Source organism: Sturnira hondurensis, unplaced genomic scaffold, assembly GCF_014824575.4.
Source record: "Sturnira hondurensis isolate 20B ecotype Veracruz unplaced genomic scaffold, ASM1482457v3 Scaffold0004136, whole genome shotgun sequence".
NCBI classification, from domain to species: Eukaryota; Metazoa; Chordata; class Mammalia; order Chiroptera; family Phyllostomidae; genus Sturnira; species Sturnira hondurensis.
In genome coordinates this window covers 227,268-248,075 of record NW_028076767.1, presented here as the reverse complement: position 1 = coordinate 248,075, position 20,808 = coordinate 227,268, and the positions used below count along the sequence as shown (strand labels likewise).

Sequence of the window (20,808 nt, the reverse complement as noted above, 5' to 3'; positions counted from 1 at the left end):
CAGAAATTTCTCTAACCTTCACGTGTAGCTGCTGCTAAGACTTGCTTACCATTTACTTTTGCTGCCATCCAGTGCCAGGTTACCCAACAAATACACTAAGCCAGGGGTGTCCAACCCACGGCCTGTGGGCCGCATACAGCCCCAACACAAAATGGTAAATTTACTTTAAATATTTTGAGGGGTTTTTTGTTTTCATTAGTGTGTGTGTGTTTAATGTGTAGCCCAAGACAACTCTCCTTCCAGTGTGGCCCAGAGATGCCAAAAGGGTCCAAAAGTAAAAAAAAAAATAACCTTAATTAATGTGCCCACAATTTTGCAATTTAAAATTTTAAACTTTTATTTCGTGTGTGTGTGTGTGTGTGTGTGTGTGTGTGTGTGTGTGTGCGTGAATATAGTGTTACATACTATACATAGGGAGAGGAATCGGAACGCTTATGTTTTCGGTGACTGGAGCCTCTGACTTGGCTCCGTGGATAATTGTCCCACCTTTCTATTCCACCTGTGTATCTTGATACCCCACAACCTGGGCTCTTGAAACTTGGCTGATTTTGTCCTACCTCCAGTAATTTCCTATGGAAAGAGCTTATAATTTTTCTGCTTCTTCCCTATAATAGGAGGGAATACCCTTAATAGGATGTACCGTGAAGCCAGTATGTCACAGGCTGTGTCATCAGCTGACTTCTCTCTACCCTTGCTTCATACCTAATTGGTAGTTTGAAAAAATTTCAGTTTTGCTGGCAGTCCTCCCCTTGTTTATAGGAGCGATTCATTGAGGAGAAGAATACCTTCTTACACCTAGAGTAATATCTCCTTGGGCAGAAATGATAAGGGAAAAAGCTTTTTCTTTTTTGAAGGGACTAAAACTTTTACAGCTCAGAGTTTGGACAAGTTTTATAATTAAGCTACATTGTATTTTAATTAGATTTCTTAGTGCATTTGCTAACCTAACCACCACATGTACATATTTATAACTTGAAATTTGCCTTTAAAGTCACAAAAGCACAAAGCACTGTAGTGCTTGTAACACTCTTCCATATTATTGTAGGTGACTAAATGACCATGGAATCTGGAGCAGAGAACCAGCAGAGTGGAGATGCAGCTGTAACAGAAGCTGAAAACCAGCAAATGACAGTTCAAGCCCAGCCACAGATTGCCACATTAGCCCAGGTATAAAATACATGGAGAGATGCCAAGTTGCATCTCTTCCGAGAGGAATATGTTTCAGACCAGAGAATTTAGGTTTGGGGGCAGGGTGGGGTTTAGAGATACACATAGAATGAGCAGAGACATTCTTAGAATATCAAAATTTCTATTTTACTTAGTATTACCCTAACTTTAGAAATGACAGTATTCAGTAATATTAAAAAAATGTATTGTTAAACACTGATACACTTTGTAGCTACATGATTCAGAAATAATGACATTTTCATTGATGGGTAAATTTATTGTGATTGTATCTCTTAAACAAGAGAAGAAAACGATAATATTCTTTCATATCACACAGATTTATTTTGGAACATGGAAATGCAGATAGTCTGAAAGTTAGGTTTACATGTACCTAAACAAAAAAAACAGGATAAGTAAATAAATGGACACACAAGTAAGTTTTGAGGATGGTAGTTTTTGTTTGCTATGTACTTTAAATGAAGTTCATGATTCTTCATTTTGTCTTTGAAACATTCTACATCTAAAGTTACATTCTCTCACCCTGGCTGGTGTAGCTCAGTGGATTGAGTGTGGGCCTGCAAACCAGAGGATCGCAGTTCAATTCCCAGTCAGGACACATGCCTGGGTTGCAGGCCAGTTCCCAGCAGGGGACACACGAGAGGCAACCATACATTGACATTTCCCTCTCTCCTTCCCTTCCACTCTAAAAATAAATTTTTAAAAAATCAAATAATTAAAGTTACTCATTTTTTATGTATTCAATTTTTTCTCAAGTATTTTAAGATGTTATTTATTTATGTGTGTGTTTGTTTGTTTGTTTTAGAGAAAAAAGAAGGGAGGGAGAAAGGAAGAGAAACAATAATGTGTGGTTGCCTCTTGTGCGCCCCCTCCTGGGGACCTGGCCTGCAACTCAGGCATGTATCCTGCCTGGGAATAGAACCAGCAGCCCTTTGCTTCAGTGTGGAGCTCAATACACTGAGCCACACTAGCCAGGGTCTCAAGTATTATATTTTATTAACTATTTGAATTTATATGAGAGAGGTGGTTAAAAACCAAATAGCTAGCAAACCTGCTAGGTAAGAGTATGATATTGCCTCTTTCAGGTGAAGGCTCCCAGGAGGAAGTAATCCCAGCAGATGCTTTGGAATGTTGAGCATCAGCTTTCCAGAGTTTTAAAGCTCTCTTAGAGCCCAGGGGAGTCACTGAACAAGAGTAAGATCTTGGCAAATAGAGGGCCAAACCACAGATAGTTACTACTGAACTAAACTGTGGGCTAAAACTGGACCTCCAGCAGTAATGTAATCCAGTACAAGGAGTGGGCAGTTCTGTTTTCATGTAAGATCACCCAGGCTCACCTCCAGCCCTTAGAAAGAGAAGGCACTTGGAGATGAAGTAAATGTACTCAGATGAGGCAGGTGCAGGGGCAAAGTGGGAAAGCCAGGACTTCGTCAGTACTTGATCAAGGAAAGCATACACAAAAAAGGATCTGGGCTCATCCAAGCATCAGACCTCTGGTAAATTATAACACCAACAGTGATCTTTGATGGTGACAACCTTCAGTGTATCTTTCTCTTGTCACACTGTTCTCTCTGGTCCAGTTGTCCTCAAAGTCTGCTATATAATATCATCCTGGAAATTCTTCCCCGGCCCTACTGACTTTCTCTTTAGAGTTTTCTGTTAGTAAATCATGTTCTCCAGTGGTTTCTTGAGCAAGTTTAGGTAAAGAATTCTTCATAAGTCATTCTTTCAAATTTTGAGTGCATTGATCTAATCAACTTCCAGTGTTGCTGTTTGAAAGACTAAATACATTTCTTATTTTGTATCTCTGGTATCTTACAAAAATCTTGTCTCTGACCATACTGCTTCGTTATCTCATTGTCACATTATTAGGACCTTGATTTGGATAATTTTTATCCATTGTCCTATGTATTAATTGGGCCCTTTTGTAGTGGAAACTCATGTTTTCACTTCTGGACAATTTATTTGTTTAGTGATTTTTGTCTCTTTTTTTCTCTAGGATCCTTGTGATACAGGTGTTATACCTGTAAGACTGTTAATCTGATTTCCTCACCTCCTGTTTTTTAATCTCTTTGTCTTTTTGTTCTGTTTTCAGGGACATTTCCTCAAATTCACATTGCACCCTATCTGTTGAAGCTTCTTTATCCTGTCACATTTCTAAGAGTTCCTTTTGTTCTTTGAATAGTCCTCTTGTGTTTATATTTCATCCTATTTCTATTTCACAAAGGCAATATTTTCTATCAGAATATTAATTAGGTTTTTTTTAATGTTTTCTTCTTCCCACATAGATTTTTCTCTCTTGCTTTTTTCCCCTTTGCATTTGTTCTGGTCTCCATCTTTCTTATTAGAAGCTTTCCTCAATAATTAGTGGTTGTCTGCTCAAGTTTAAAAGTAGGAGAACAAAAAGCTCTGTGGGTATGTTTGGAGTCTAACGTGAATTGAGGTGCACTTAGGTTCAGTGTGGCAGATTCTTCTAAGTTTTTTTTCTGGCCCTTGGTGTTGGTCACGTTCCCCAGAGAAAGCTTTACTACTACCTCGCTCGTTTGTGAAGGCCTGGGAGCCAAGTGAGAGGAAGACTGAGATTTAGTACCCTACCTTGAGCAACGCCTGGTGTTAGTGCACATCAAGGGAGACCCTCGATCCAGAAAATAAATCTCCGCTTCTCTGCCAGCTTGGCACGGCAGTTGTCCTCCCCACAGGGAGTTGAGGAGGGGATCCAAATGCTCTGAAACAGCTTCCCTATTTTCAGCTTTCCCTTTCAGCCCACCTTCCAGGGTGTCTTAGATCCTGAGCCACTTAAGGATTTTGTTGTGTAAATCAGTCTGTGCCTGCCTCCTCCTCTTGAATGGTCTTTCTGAGGTCTTCCAAGTTTAATACCACTCATTCATCTGCTTTCCAGCCTCCAGAATTCTTACTCTTTCCCATTCTTCTATGCTCATGTGGTAATACCTGTAAAAAACAAAATCAGTTTTGTGAAGTTTAAGTGGAGATTCAGGAAAGGAACAAAATTATATACACGTTCAGGATGTTGTACTTAAGTGCTAGAGTCTTATGTCCTCTAGCACTTAAGACTTAAGCAAAATGGCATGATATTTGAGTTTCATGAAAGTTCATTTCCATTTGTATACTTTTTTGTTTTTTATTCCTAATTACAGAGTTTTTTCACTTGTTCATCCACATTCTTAAAACATACATTATACATTTTGACATAATTTCCTCTCATAATTTTCATGCCTGCTTTTTTTTTATTGTTGGTCTTTTTTAAAAGATTTTAGTCATTTATTCTTAGAGAGAGGGAAAGGAAAGGAGAAAAGAAAAACATTAATAGGTTGCAGTGCGCACCCCAGCTAGAGACTAGGCCCACGACCTGAGAGTGTGCCATGACCGGGAATTGTACTGGCGACCTTTGGCTTTGCTGGACAATGCTCAACCAGCCGAGCCACACTGGTCAGGGCTCTTGTCAGTTTTGAATACTAGAAAAAGATAATAAAATGATCAAATCCAAGATCACTGTGATTTAATAAATAGGAAAAATTCAGCCTAATAAAGAAAGAAAATTTAAAACAATGATGAAATGTCTTAATTACTTTTGGAATTTACACAAAATTTTTTGAGTGGAAAAAATGTTGGTTTTGACTGAGAATGTAAATTTTTATGGACTTAGCTAAAGAATTGGATAAAAGGATGGTAGTTGTAACTTGAAATAGGCAAATTTGAAAACCTAAATACGCGTAAGGAATTTATGCAGTCATTAAAACAAGACTTAATGGAATGGAAAGATATTTATAATGGATTTGAAAGATAAAATAGATTCTATGATAATGTGTTAAAAAATTTGAATGTATATATGTACCTTTAAAAACACCTAGATTTACAGCAAAAATATTAAGAGTGATTAGCTCTGAGTGGTAGGAATATAAGTGATTTTTTAATCTATTTTTTGTGTATCTGTATTTTACAAACTTAGGAGAAAAGTCATTATGTAGAATGATCAGGAAAAAGGGGATTATTCATTGAGTTAGCATGTTATATTCACCTTAGAGAATACTCAGAAAGGACATTATAATTGCTTCAAATATTAGAAGAGCTTTTACATGAAATTGAGATGAAATACTCTGAATAACATCAGGTGGTGGTTCAGTGTAGGGAAAAGTATCTTTGGGTCCATCAGAGTTTATAAACAGGTCCCTGTGTAACTCTAACAGAGGCCACAAATCACATTTTGAGAACCAGTGAAACTAAACAAGATTTATAGTGGCCAGAGAGAAAGTGATTAAATAGTAATTAACTGTCCAAAGATGGAAAGCTTATGATTTTAACCTCTACCCTAATAGGGATCTTTCCCCTAAGCTTCACAATCAAAGTATTTAACTGCCTGCTAAATATATGCAAATTCAGATGTCAAATTAATTCTGTTGTCTTCCACCACCACCCCAATCACCCATAAGTTTCTCCCTCTTGTGTTCTCTGTTTCAATTGATAATACAGCCTACCAATTCTTACCCAAACATGAAATACTGGGATCATCACTGACTCCTTTCTGTTGCTTCAGTCAGTCATTCATAAAGCCCTTACTGGTCTGCCCCCTGAACATTCATTAAATCCCTTCTCTCATTCGCATCTCTACCACATCTAGTGCCCTTTTCTGCCCTTCATCATCTCACCTTAACTACTACTATATAGGTTTTCTCAGTTATTCTCTTTGCCTGCACTTTTTTCTTTCTGTGACATAAATATTTTTCACGCTGCCACAGATAAAGATCATTTCAAGTACAAACCTCACCATGATTTTCGGGAGTTCAAAACCCTTCATTGCGTTTCCCAGTCTCCTCAGGATAAAGTTCTTTAATAGGACATACGTAAAAATTTTCCTGACTAGCACATCTAGCCCCTACTTGCCTTTGTTACTTCATCTGTCCCCACTGCCCACGTCATGGAGTAAAACACTTAATGTGCTTGTCATCCCTCTGCCGCCGCGCACAGGTCATGCTGTTACCGCTTTGCTTTTGCCAGTGCTAGCCTCTGCCTGGAATTCTGTGCTTACAACAACATGTCTGGCTTGTTTTCTTTGTTTCAAACTCACATTCTTTCCTGGTGGCCTCCTCTCTTTGGTGGGGTGCTTTAGCTCTCAGTGTGTTCAATTTTATCTTTGCAGACCTCAGTACTTAAGTATATTTTTGGTCTTTTCCCCATTTCTTCACACATACCCCAATAATTTCCATAAGGGCTCAGGGATCCATGTCTTTATCATTTTTGTAGTTTCAAGTCTAACATTGCTTCTGGCATATAAGTCCCCAGTACCTTTACTAAGTGGGCAAATACAAATCTCTGCCCATAAACATGTACAAGCATAGGAACAGTTAAGTACCGTTTGACAGACATGTAGGGCCCTTTGGACCTGGATATTTATTTACTCATTAAAATTGCCTTCTTTGTGCATCAGGAAAAACTGGTTTCTCTTATATTTTCTAAACTCTGCTTCTTTATTAGAGGAAAATGAATCTTTAAAATATCAACTATTAACCAGTTTAGTGATTTATTTGGGGAGGGTAGAAATTTTCAGATTATAATTCATATTAATGCTTTTTCACTAATGAAAGGCATACTTGTAATTAGTTTAAGGTAAAACTAGATATACTGTATATTATAAAATGTGTATTTGTTCTAGACATACTAGCTAAGTTTGCCCAAGATTGACAGCAGTTATATTTTAGAACATGGGTTATTTAATATATGATATTAAGAAGCCTTTGTTTCTTAAAGTCTAGCATATCACCTGAACTTCAATAAATTACTTAATCTCTTTGAGCACTTAATATTTCTATTTCTAAAATGGGAATAATTTTGATTACCTGGTTTTGATATCTTTGAAGAGCAAAATGAGAAATTGGGTGTGAAAGCAGGTGGGAAAATGTAAAGCACCATACAAGTAAAGTAGTACTTAGTGTTCAAAGAAAGTCTGTTACATATTTGTTTGGCCAAAAAGTCTGTTAAATTTTTTTCATAAAATAAGACACATTTTTCATTTTCACCAATAACTTCATCGATGTGGATATTTTGAGTATGTCAGCTATCTCTTGCTGTTGGCTTCTAATGGGTAGAGGAGAAGGGTGCTGCTAAACATCTTCCAACGCGTAAGACAGCCCCACAGCAAAGAATTATCTGGCCAAAATGTCAATAGGACCAAAAAACTTTGCAAACCCATTTTTGACACATTCGATCGATCAGTCACAGCACCTTCTCCATACACTGCACAAATCTTTTTGCATTTCAGTTGCATTTTTACCTTCCTTGAAATAATAAAATATAATACACCACAAATGTTGCCTATCTTCTTCCATTTTCAATATTAAAAATGGCTGCACAAAAATTTACCAATTTCGTAAGTTTTTTTTAGATGCATACTGGTATGACAGGTGTCACAATACAGTCTTAACAACTGTTTCTTTTTTTAATATTTTATTTTAATTGTTGTTCAAGTACAGTTTTCTGCCTTTTACTACCATCTTAGCCCTCCCCACCTCCCTCCTGTTTCCACCCCCCTTCCCGTTTTTTCCATGTGTCCTTTATACTTGTTCCTGTACAACTGTTTCAAATGAAGTTAAAGACCACTAAGTTATCACTAGAACCACTGTACGGAAAAAACATAATGGACGTTTTGGCTAACCCAATATATTGATATTACATTAAAATAGTATTTTGTTTTTCTCATTTGGAAGGAGTTGAAAAGTGGGGGGTGGGGGAGGGATTTGTAGTCTTTCTTTTTTCCAGAATGTTAAATTTAATGATCAATTTCTTTTACACCAATGAAGTAATTACCAAGCAAAAAGGTCATCTTTTTGTTGCTAAAATCTTGCTTTATATTGAACATGAGTACTCCTAAGAAGGTATCTGTGATGGTAATCTTTTTCCATGTTCAACACAATAGGTATCTATGCCAGCAGCTCATGCAACATCATCTGCTCCCACCGTAACGTTAGTACAGCTGCCCAATGGGCAGACAGTTCAAGTCCATGGAGTTATTCAGGCGGCCCAGCCATCAGTTATTCAGTCTCCACAAGTCCAGACAGTTCAGGTATGTGTATAAAAAGTTCTGCATCTACTTTTATAACTGTGGTTTATAGTCATATCTCTCTCCTTTCATTAGTTACAAAAATAGGAACATAATCTAGTTCAGAGTTTATTTTATTTTACAGTAAAGGAATATGCTGCATCTGTATAGTCACCTTATGTATTAGAACACATATACTCAGGAACAGACACGTAAGAAAAAGATTTTTTCTTAAGCTACAGAAGAAAAAGAATTGATTGGGGAAATCATTAAGTACATGGGGTAAAATGAAAAAATGTTTGGGAGAGACTGTAAGGCTGACCTACCTCAATTAAGGAAAATTGAGATAAAAAATAATGCCTCTGTAATTATTTTCTAAACATGCAACTGAAAAAAAATAAACCCTTGTCAAAAAGTAACCAATAACCTTACTTAAGATAATTACTTCAATTTAGAGATTACATAAAGCATTTGTAATACCAGCTATGTTTAGGGTTCTAAGTTAGTGTATGACTGAAAGAATGATACATTCAGAAAATGCACCATAAGAACCCCTGTAGTATAATGCAGGGGTTATACTACACATTTTCTCATTCTGGGGAGAGATTATTCCTTTGGTTGGACCCAAAGGTGTTAAAGGCTTGTAGACCTCTGAAGGTGACTACTGTACTTAATTGTAGAGAAAATCTAGAGCAGTATACATCTTTGCAGTCAGCTTATTAAAGAAAAAAAAAAACTTTTAACGTTCATTCAAGTAGGCCATAACCCCAGCCTCCCATTTCATATTTTTTGCTTCACAGTCTTCCTGTAAGGACTTAAAAAGACTTTTCTCCGGAACTCAGGTGAGTCCTAGGTCCTAGATTTGAAGAGAACTATATATAGAAAGGAAGGTGAGAAATTACTCTTTATGTCTTTGTCCTTCTCTGTAAACATCAGATTCAGGTTTGAATAAAAATCTTAAAGATCTCCTAGGTGTAGGCCAGACTTGTTGCTTACCCAGCCCTTAGTTTGTTGCTTGATTTCCCTTCGTGCCTTCTCGTCTGCCCTCCAAATGGTAGCCCAGCATTACTTGGACACTTTCAGAGGAAGGAAGTTCATACTGTCCCCTGAGGCCACCGATGCATAATTAGGGGTAATTGCTAAAATACTGCTCCATGATAAAACAGGATAGGCCTTTATAAAATTTTCCTGGTGGTCCTAGGTCTCTCCTCAGAAACCAGTTAAGCAAGTTTAACCCCATTTTTGTTGGACTGCTTCTATTTTTCACCTCCCACTCGCCTGCCACTTAAAAAATAGTCCAGACTAAATAGTTGCCTGTTTTTCTTCAGCCATTTATTATGTGATATAGCTTTGATTTCTCATTGCATCCTTACTGTCTTTTTGTGGGTGAACTGTTGTGTTTTCCTTGGATATGGTAGCCAGGCTGACTAATATCTGTAGAGGGGAGAAGTACCTCCCTTTTCCTGGAAGCATTCTGCTAACATTGAAAGGACATGTTCGGGTTTCTCAGCCATACTGTATTGAGCTGCCGTTACCTCCCTCTGCTTCATTCTGTCATTGTGCTTTTGGCTTACTTGAGCACCTAATTGGGGGGGGGTGGGATATTTTCATGTGAGATACTAATTTGTATGAATTTCCATACTTAAAGGTACCAGGAATGGAATTTGTTACCGAGTAGGAGTCAGTGTCGTCCATGTAAAGACCTAAGAATTTGATATTTCTGTGGAATCACAGTGGCTGTATTATAGTCTCTTATCCTTTGCCTCAGTTTTTATTTCATTGAATACTTACCTTACATTCTTCATCCTGTGCCGTTACTAATTCCTTGCTCATATCTTCCTCTTGGTAATAGTGGAAAGAAACCTAGTTAGGAGACTAGATTTCAAACCTCACATTAATCTTTACTTTTTCTTTTTCACTTAATAGTAGGAGGTCTTTCTATAAAGAACACAAAAAAGTTACACCCACAAATTTGTTAAGATTATAGTTTTTAGTTATAATATGTAATGTTTATTGTATTCTTGATTTTAACCTTTGTTGCAATAATAATAATAATTTGGACCTGAGGGTTATGTGTCCTTTACCTGTAGAAATGTATTTATCTTTTCAAAAACACATTTTCCAGTTAAGGTAAGCTATGTCTGTAATTGAAAGCCTGAATTCTACAAATAGTGACATACAGTGTTTTTTTTTAAAGCGCCTAAACCATAAAGAATCTATTAAATTTCAGTGGTCACATCAGTGACTGATAATAATCATAACAGTGATTAGCATTAACACAACTAGGAAGTAGCTTTCAGCAGAGGTGATCAGACAAGGAGAGGAATGGTTACTGAGACTCCTAGACAGGAGAATGGTGTTATTCTAGAACAGCATTTCCAAAATGGGCAAGGTACATTTCACAGGTTCGAAAACAAGATACTAGGACTTCTCTTTATATTTTTTAATGAGAATATTAGAAATTAAGCTCTATTCATATTTATGGCTTGCATTGGTGCCCTAATTTAATCTTTATGTATATGTATGAGTCAAATCTCACAGATTACGGGAGTGACATAAGTGTGTAGAAGTTAACAGTGGCATCCTCACTTTTCATTTGTTGGTTTTGGGTGCATTTTTAATACAGTGTAGTTTAAACGTGTCAGGATATATGGATTATGTTACCTTAAATTACCACATTTATTCCTTCAACGAATTTTTATTGATCACATGCTATGTGCCAGTCACTGTTCTAGGTGCTTTGAAAGACAGCAGTGAAAAATAACACTTCCCTATTCTCATGAAGATCACATTTGAGCGAAGAGAAACAATGAAAAAATAAAATGTGTCAGGTGAGGATAAGTGCTGGGAAGATGATTAAGCAGGGGAAAGTGATAGAGAATGATTCGGAGAAAAGGGTGTTCTGTTTTATGTTGGGTGGTCAGGGAACATGGTAAGCGGAAGGCAGCAAGTGAGGCTAACCCATGCAAATAATACAAGCAAGTCCCCAGGCTCAGAAGTGAGCATGTGCGTCACATATCAAGGAATAGCAAGATGGAACTCAAATAGAGTGAACCAGGGGAAGCGTGGTTGTAGATGGAGTTTGTGGTGGAGTCTTCACTTTGTAATGTGGGGGGAGCAGTGATAAAAATCTCTCATGAAACATAGAGGTACGGTGGTTATCATGTGTTTAAGAGTTATCAAATGAAAGGATGAACTACTTGCTTGTTTTTCACGTAAGACAAGTGTTCAAAAAGTTTTGATATTTTTAATGATGGCAAGTAAGGACTTGAAAGTGATAGATTACCTAATATGTTTTTGGAAAGAAAATCCCTTTCAACTATTTTGGGAGGAAAAGTAACATTTTAATGAGTGAGAGAGTAAATGTTTTATCTATTATATTTTTTAATTGATTGATTTTAGAGAGAGGAAGAGAAAGAGAGGTATCGATTTGTTGTTCCACTTCTTTATGTATTCCTTGATTGATTTCCTGTGTGTGCCTTGACTGGGAATGGAACCCACAGTCTTGGTGTATCAGAACAACATTCTGGCCAAGTGAGCTGCCTGGCCAGGGCTGAGAGTAACTACTTTTTGAAAGATAATTGTGCTGTGGAGAGAGCATTTTGAAAATAAACATTTGGTCCTGACTGGGCAGCTCAGTTGGTTGGATGGGTGTGGGCTCCATCCCCAGTCAAGGCCTATAGGAGAGGCAAACCGATTGATGTATCTCTCACATCAATGTTTCTCTCTCCTTCTTCCCTTCTCTTTCTAAAAATAAATAAATAAAATCTTAAAGAAAGAAAAGAAAAGTTTGGAAATGTTTCCATACCTTTTTTTTAAGTTGATTTGAGAGAGAGAGGAAGGAAGAGAGAAAGAAACATCGATGAGAGAAAGAAACATTGATGTGAGAAACATTGATTGGTTGCCTTTCATATGCCCCTCTACAGGGGATCAAACCCACAACCTTAGGTATATGCCCTGTCCAGGAATTGAACCTGCAACTTTTGGGGGAATGGGATGACACTCCAACCAGCTAAGCCCCCTGGCCAGGGGATCCTTACCTTTTTTTTTTTTTTAAGCTTCAAACAGGGTAAATTTGGCACATAAAAACTCAAATCTATATACTTTTAAAACCCTGGAAATAGAATTTTCTAAACGATTTAGAAGTCTTCTAGAGTTTCAGTAGTGTTGAACTTATTGGTTGAAATATGAAATCATAATCTTTTTTATTAGTGTACACTAACTGAGAGCCAGGGAAATGAAACTATACTAGGTAAATCTCATCAACTGGTTTTATAATGGGTAGATAAAAAAAGAAAAGTGATTGTTTTATTAAGTAAGTCTAGCCAAAAATGTACTTATCTACATTTCGCAAATTCTCTTTTTTCAGTAATAGCAGGTTTTAAATCACATTTCAAAAGCCCAAGCTTAGAATCATTATTCTGAGTCACTACTATAAAGTGATTTTTAAAAAGATTTTATTTATTTACATTTAGACAGAGGGGAAGGGAGAGAGAAAGAGAAGGAGAGAAACATCAGTGTGTAGTTGTCTCTCATGTGCCCCTCACCACAGAACCTGGCCCGGGACCCAGGTGTGTGCCTTGATTGGGAATTGAACCAGAGAACCTTTGCTTTGCAGTCCAGTGCTCAGTTCACTGAGCCACACCAGCCAGGGCCTGTTAAGTGATTTTTGATGAAGCATATTAAAGCATATTATTCACTATTATAAAAAATAATGATTTAGCTTTAAGAGATTTACAGGTATATTTATATTTGATCTATCTCTTTAAAAATGATTTTGTTTTATAATATATAATAACACTTAAATTTACAAATAAATATATGTGCTTATGTAACTATTCATAAGAGTGATCTGAAGACCAAAAGATTTGGAAATCATTGCTGTATACTTTTATTAAATCTGTACTAAAACCGTAAGTATGAGCTCTCCCCAGGAAAAGTACCTAAGTTTCAAGGGGAGTGTGTATAGTTTGAGAAAGCACCTAATACTGCCATTATTTTATTTGATTTTCACTGATATTTTATTTTGAAATTTCAAAAAAACCATCAAAATAGGAAGTTTCTTCCCATATAAACAGGAGGTATGGGTTTTTAACAAAGTAAAAGAAAGTGGAGAGATACATACCTAAAACCTCACACTTTCAAGTGGTAGTTTGGCTTTCGGAAAATGCCTTGCCTCGTAAATGTCCAAGGTTAAAGACTCATCTAAGGGGCTCAGGAAGGGCATGTAAGTGAGGTGACTGAGGTGAGCCCCAAGGAAGTAGCTCTTATTATTGGGATGTGGTGGTAGTCTGATAAGCTAAAACAGGGATTATGTTTTAATGGCCTGTTAAATATATATTAAACTATAATTAATAATTTGTGATGTTTATGAAAAAGGATTTTTGACATGATTTTTAATAGTCTCAGAAATGTGGGTCCACTGTGTGTTTCTGGTTTGGGGTTTTTTTCTGTTTGGTTGTTTTTTTATTTTAGGTAGATAATCCATAGGAATTGGCTTCCTAATTCTAAGTAATTACTACATGGTAAGTTAATTCCTGTTGTCTGAATTGACAAAATCTTTTAGATCAGAGAAAGGGGCGATGGTTCCTACTAAGAGCAATAGATCCGCTGAGTTTGCGGGAAAATCAGACTATGTATTAAAAAGGAACATTCATTTATTTCATTTTGAATCTCTCATATGGGTGGTTTGTGTAGCATGTTTTAAAGTTATTTTCATGACTTTCAACTATAGATCCTTGAAAGAAGGTTGCAAGGATGAGAGTTAAGGCGGAAAGAACAGTAGAGGAGCTAAGGTCCTGAGAAGTATCAATGTAGGCAAACACTTTCCACACACAGTACTGTTCAGTCTTGTTATTCCTTGAGATTTGGATCTTCTGTTATGGCTTTTTCAAGCTCCTTATCTGCTCTGCCTCTATGAGAGTCTGTGCAGACTGCGCTGAGTGGGCTGCACACAGCAGCTGTAGAACGGTGAGGAATTGTTCGGTGTGCTCCTTTGGTAGTAACTGCAGCATTATTACTGTGCAGAGGCTCACAGACTACGTTCAGGTTTGACCGTCTTTTTATCTGTCGTTCCTGGACTCCTTAAAATGTTTCTGTTAATTTTTATGTCTTTAAGACTATAATGTGTTTGGATGAAGCAGATTACTTTATTGTAAGTACAGTTTGTGAAGTATTATTAGACTTACCCAATTTCATTTTAAAATGAGTGCATATCACAAAGCTCTGTTAAAATGAGTCCTTCCTCACTAGAACCCTTAGGCTCAGGCCACGTACTTAGTGCCTTTGGGATTTCTCGGGTTCCTCTGAATATGTTTTTCCTTAGTGCTATTGCCGTAAATTTTGACCTGGAGCTAACCCACATAGACTTGGTTAAATCTAACTCCCTCGGACAGCCTCATGTGCACCTGTTTCAGGAACGAGCAGGAGGCTCCTGTTGAGTAGACTAGGGAAACTGGGCAGTACAAATCTGACAGACAGACTTGCCTAGGTCTAAAAATGGTCTAAAAGCACCTGTGGGCTTCTGCTTCTGATAAAACTGGTTTGAGATTGAAACCAGTAGGATTTTGATGCCCGAAAGGATGTCTAAAACTGAGATGCCAAGTATTGACAGTGACTCCATTACTTCCTAGCTTTGTGGCTCGAGTGAGTTACTTAACTTCTTTGTACCTTAGTTCTTCTACTTATAAAGTGGATATAGTAATCGTACTTATCCATCACCTAATGTTACTGCGTTAGTAAGTATTAAGTAATATATGTATGTGCTTTAGCAGAGTACCTGGGACATAGTAAAAAATGCTGGTTGCTATTATTATTACTCCATGTAAAATCTTTATTCAGCTTAATCTTTATTATTTTTCAGTCCAGAGATACTCTCCAGAAAGGCACAGTTCTTTTTAACTTGAGCTTTTGCTTAATAAGAATTAGAGAATGCAAACTTTGAAACATTTCCATATGTAGCAGAGAGCTTCTTATTAACTTGCTAGAATCAACCATCTGGAACATGGTAGGGTATCACCAATCTTATTTATACATTTGTAAATATATTCACAAGTGTTTACACTGTAGTTAAAGGGAAATATTTGTATAGTCACTATATAGACTTGTGACCAAATACTTAGTTGCTTATTCTTCCTCATGTCAGAAACCTTACTTCACTAGGGAGTCTTGTTCTAACAGCTGTACGGGAACAACTGACAGACAATGTTGGTGCATTCACGATTGATTACATGAAGTCTAGAATAGATGGAGCTCAATTTGGATAGCACGAAACTGTGGTTTTGACAAACTTTTTAGATCCTCTGACTTTTATAGATAAGTAAATGGGAGAGGAAAGTGATTGGTGTGATTGTTTTTCATAAAAATGTTTTTTAAAAATCTACTGAAGCTTGTATAAGGTTTATGTATGTCCTTTTGTAGTTGACTTTTTCTTAAAATTCATAAAAATTTTATGGGAACGAAATTTGATTATCAAGACAGTCCTCCATTCTTTTCAGATTTCAACTATTGCAGAAAGTGAAGACTCACAGGAGTCAGTGGATAGTGTAACTGATTCCCAAAAAAGAAGAGAAATTCTTTCAAGGAGGCCTTCCTACAGGTATGGAATGTAATAGTTAAAAGGTGTCAGAAAACCAATTAGCTGTTCAATTCAACACCGTATGGAAGCTTACTTTTCTTCATCTTGAGTTACTTCTCTCAAAATAAGTGGAAAGCTTATCGTACAGAGTGAGAACACTTCTTACTCTGCACAGTCTTGGATAAACACTTACGTATGTTTTTTTCTGCTTCTGTTCTTGTAGATTGTGCTGGCAGCTGCTTTTCTGTTCAAAAGTTTGAAATACACTTGATAAGGTTATAGCATTTTCTAGTTAAATGACAGTTCTGAGACTGCTCTTTATCTACTTAGCAACACATTTACAAACCATTTTTTTATACAGTGGTACCTAATGTAACTATTTGTTAATTTAATAGTTGCTTCAGAATGATGCTTTGCTGATATCCCCTAATTTTAAAGGTATACCTTACTGTAGTTTTTATATTCAGCTAGAGAAGTTGCCTGGTCCATGCCTTGCCTCCGCCATGGACCAAAACCATTTTTTAATATGACTATACTGGCTCCATATTCAATATTTGCAGGAAGAGTAATTCCTTCCACACATCCTCATAAGCTTACTTTACAGTTTAATATAAAGTTCAAACTTACAATATTAATTCTTCTTTAGTAGTCTGAATTATTTTATGTACATTTCTATTTTTCAGAGGAATGATTAATTTTTTTTTTCTACTTGGCTACTAAGCTAGCCCTTTTCTCTATCCTCACAATTAAATTCAGGATTTTAAATGAATTATCAAATTGATTTTGAGGTCTTAAGAGATTTTATGTTACCAAGTATGTGTTGTATGCATTTATATTTGTAATTTAGTAAATATAACTAGTTTTAGATTTTAACTTTGAAGTATATCTCATGTTCGTATGAAATACATTTGATCCTGAAACAAATCCAAATGAGGTATTAATATTAAGAAACAAGCCATGTGGCTTCTCTGTATATAAATTCTGGGCAAATCATAGCTGTAAACCTTATAAAACATGTGCTTTCTATTGAAAAAAGTTTTTATTTGCCTTAACTGGCTTGAAGCCTGTGTTTCAGCAAAGATTATTTATTTATTTATTTTATTATTATTTTTAATTTTAAAGATTTTATTTATTTGTCTTTAGAGAGGAAGGGAAGGAGAGAAATATCAATGTATGGTTGCTTCCCGTGAGTCCCCTGCTGGGAACTGGTCTGCAACCCAGGCATGCGGCCCGACCGGGAATCGAACCTCAACTGTGTGGCTCGCAGGCCCGCGCTCAATCCACTGAGCCACACCGGCCAGGCCAAAGATTATTTAAATAATAACACCTTAATTGATAATCAAATAAAAGATGCCTGAGACCGCGTATATATAGAGAAATCGCTATTTCCTTGAAAGGTAGTGGTATCTTCCCTTATAGTCCCAGAACCTCCATAGTGGGGTATCATTATTTTGTTTTAAATTTATGAAATTTTAAAACCTAGGCTCTAAGTCTGGATTATAACAAGATCTCTAAAAAAGTCTTTATCATATGCTTGTAAGGTCAAAGAAACGGGGACTAATGGGTAGTACAAGGTGGAGTTTCATTAGAACCGCCCAGCTTTAGAGCGATTAATCAGTACCCAGCGGGGTCCTTGAAGAGCTCCTGCCTAGTTTCATCTGGCTTGTTATTTTTACCACCAGTTTAGCTGAAAAACATAGGAGCCATGCTTTTCAGATTGCAAGTGACAGAACCTTAAGTATTATAATGGATGGGAGAAGTACTTTGAAAGATCACAGCAGCCAGGGGGAGAAGACCAAATCAAACAGGATGGAATGCTGGTGATAATTGTAACATTTATGATAAAATTAGTTAGTCAAAGTACAGGATTTTGAATTAATTCATTTTTCAAAAATAATGTTCACTAGTCATCATTGATGAGACTAGTGAGATGTGTTTGCCAAAAAAGCCAATATACTGTAAGACTACATTGGTAAAAACCTGGTGTCTCAGTTAAGGGAAGGAATTACAGTGGATCCTTGAATATCGTGGGTCTGAACTGCACTGGTCCGCTTATGTGTGAACTTTTCCTAGTAGACCCACACAGTTCAAACCTGTGTTTAAGGGTCAGCTGACAGTTGGGAATCCATGTATGTGAGAGATGCCTATAGTTACAGCAGCTTTTCGACTGCATAGGTATTTAGCATCCCTAATCCTCTTGTTCAAGGGTTACAACAATGCTGCTGCTCAGATCTGGAATATACTTGAAGAGAAAGTGAACTGTATTTCCAGGGGGAGGATTTACTAAGGTGGTCTGGGGAAAAAAAGTCTAAGAGGAATTACTAGCTTCATGCAAAAGAGAAGTAGATGTATATGTACTACAGGAGTTCAGTAATGGCTTTTAAACTTTTTCAAACCACAATCCATAATAAAAAATATATATATATTTTTGTTTTTTAAGGTTTTTAAAATTTATTTTCAGAGGGGAAGGGAGGGAGAAAGAGAGGGAGAGAAACATCAGTGTGTGGTTGCCTCTTGCATGCCCCCCACTGGGGCCTGGCCTGCAACCCAGGCATATGCCCTGACTGGGAATTGAACAAGCGACCCCTGGCTTCACAGGCCCGCACTCAGTCCATGAGCCACATCAGGTAGGGCAAGAAATACATCTTTTCACTTCTCTACACACATACATATACATATTCATATATAAAAATGTAGGTTTATCATATATATATGAGTGTATAATCTGTACATAGGCATCTGAAAGAAAATTGCCACAAAGCAGTACTAACCCTTATCATGGGTGGCATTCAGCTGTTCTTGTTTTGCAGTATGTTGTTTGTAACATACTGAATTGTTTTCAAGATCCACATATGGATTGTGACCTCAGTTTGAGAAACACTGCTCTAGAAACAGTCTTACTCAAAGGGTAGTCCACTGCCCAGACTGATAAATCAGTGCAAATTCTTGGGTCTTTCCCCCATATTTCATGAATTATACTCTGGGAATGTGACCTAGGAATCTGTATTTTTAAAATTAATTTTTTTATCCTCACCTGAGGACATGTTTATTGATTTTAGGGAGAGGGGAAAGAAGGGAGAGAGTGGGGAGAGAAACATTGATGTGAGAAACACCAGTCAGTTGCGTCCCGTACGTACCCCAGCTGGGAACAGACCAGCAACCTAGGTATGTGCCCTGACTGGAAGTCAAACCCGCTACCTTTCATTTTATGGGATGATGCTCCAACCAACTGGGCCACACCAGCCAGGGCAGAATCTGTGTTTTAACATGCTCTTCAGCTGGTTGTTTGTATGCTGAAATGTGATCTGTTGACCAGCAGTCAAGTCAGTCTACAAGCTGTTTAAAATAGTGGTTTCTCATTTGCAAAGAAATAAAGGAGAAAATCTTACTTACACAATAAGAATAGGAATTTACTAAATGAGAACAAGTAGATATGGAAAAGAATAAGTAAGAAATCTTGGAAATGATAAATACAAACTGGGAAATTAAAAAACAAAACAAAACTCCAGTAACAAACAAAGGGAAGGGAACTGAGAAGGTAGAGTGGAAAACAGAAACAGGTAGAAAATGTGAAAGACTGGAGAAAAGTCATGGAGTATATAAATGTGAGGTGCTTCAGTAGAAGGATTTATAGAATTTCCAGAGGGGAAATTGGGAGAAAGAAAATTATTTAAAGAGATAATAGTAGAATGTTTTATATAATACCAGTAAAAGTAATTACATAGTAATTACGTATGTGTGTATGTGTGTGTGTGTATATATATATATAGTTTTGCTTTGTAACTTCTCTTTTTTCCTATATGATTTGAAAGACCGATACATAAAATAATAATTATAATCTGTTAATGAATACACTATATTTTATGAAGATTTATTACGTGACAATAATAATATAAAAGGGCAGAGCTTGGGTAGACTGTTAAAGCTAAGTTATTCAGACTGATTTGTTGGAAATTTAAGATGTTGAAAATTACTTGAGTTAGGGCTTTTTCCTCTCTTCTGTGATTATGTTATTCATTTGAAATATGGTAAGATTTGTTTTTCTTCATACATTATTTTTATAATTTTCCTCATCCTTGTTGATGTATTTTCTTTTGCTTTCAATGTATGAAACATGAACATGATTCTAGAAGTTAGAATTGGGTGTGCGTGCGTGCGTGTGTGTGTGTGTGTGTGTGTGTGTGTGTATTCAGGACCCCGACTCGTTTCTTCTCTCCTCCTTTACCTCTGCCTACTGCCTCAGTGGGTGCCAATTTCATTAAACTTTAGTTTAGCCTCTCTTTTTCTTGAACAGATAAGCAGATACATATACATATTCTTAATCCACTTTATTATACAAAAGGTACCATGTGTATCTAATATTGGGATGAACCATAATTTATTCAACATTCCCCTGTGTGGGGGTATGTAGATTGTATTCAGTTTGTGCTGTTGGAATTATATCTTAAGGGTAAATCTCTAGAAGACTGCTATGTAAACACATACTTTTGTTAGATATTACCAAATTACTTCCATAAGTGTTGTTCTGATTTTATATTCCTAACAGCAAAATCTGAAAGCTTTCTCAGAGCTTTGCTAACAGAATATACTGTTAAACACTAAAAAAAAAGGATTATTTGTTTATTTATTTATTTTTAGAGAGAGGGGAAGGGGAGGAGAAAGAGAGGGAGAGCAACACCATTGTGTGGTTGCCTTTCACACACCCACCCACCCCCAAACCCAGGCATGTGCCCTGACTGAGAATCGAACCAGCGACCTTGTGGTTCACAGGCTGGCACCCAGTCTACTGAGCCACACCAGCCAGGCTTTGTTACACGTTTTTGTTTGTTTGTTTGTTTGTTCTGTTTTGTTTTTAATTTTGCCAGTGTGAAAGTTAAAAATTAAAAATCAGTATTTTGGTCTTTTATTCCCTGTCAGTTTTTAGAGTTCTTTATATGTCAGGGACGTTAGCCCTTTATATGTAATACAGGTAAACATTTTCTCCTGGTGTTGTTGA

At 36.7% G+C, this 20,808-nt stretch overlaps 2 protein-coding genes across 11 annotated transcripts in view; one reads left to right on the top strand and one right to left on the bottom strand.

The window, feature by feature from the left end:
• The window catches only part of CREB1 (cAMP responsive element binding protein 1), a 61,386-nt gene that overhangs the window by 17,788 nt on the left and 22,790 nt on the right, over positions 1 to 20,808 (top strand). For 5 of the 10 annotated variants that reach the window (XM_037043478.1, XM_037043479.1, XM_037043477.1 and 2 more), the window contains 4 exons: positions 1,046 to 1,167; positions 8,114 to 8,260; positions 9,037 to 9,078; positions 15,733 to 15,833. In XM_037043478.1, the coding sequence (XP_036899373.1) occupies positions 1,054 to 1,167; positions 8,114 to 8,260; positions 9,037 to 9,078; positions 15,733 to 15,833 (404 nt within the window). In that variant the 5' untranslated portion in view covers positions 1,046 to 1,053. Of the gene's footprint in view, positions 1 to 1,045; positions 1,168 to 8,113; positions 8,261 to 9,036; positions 9,079 to 10,959; positions 11,068 to 15,732; positions 15,834 to 20,808 lie in introns of those variants that run through there. The other 5 variants (XM_037043480.1, XM_037043481.1, XM_037043483.1 and 2 more) reach the window with 4 other exon arrangements.
• Positions 2,503 to 20,808, bottom strand: part of METTL21A (methyltransferase 21A, HSPA lysine) — a 58,625-nt gene continuing 40,319 nt past the window's right edge. The window contains exon 4 of the mRNA XM_037043489.1: positions 2,503 to 4,134. Within this exon, the coding sequence (XP_036899384.1) occupies positions 4,121 to 4,134 (14 nt within the window). The 3' untranslated portion in view covers positions 2,503 to 4,120. The remainder of the gene's footprint in view (positions 4,135 to 20,808) is intronic.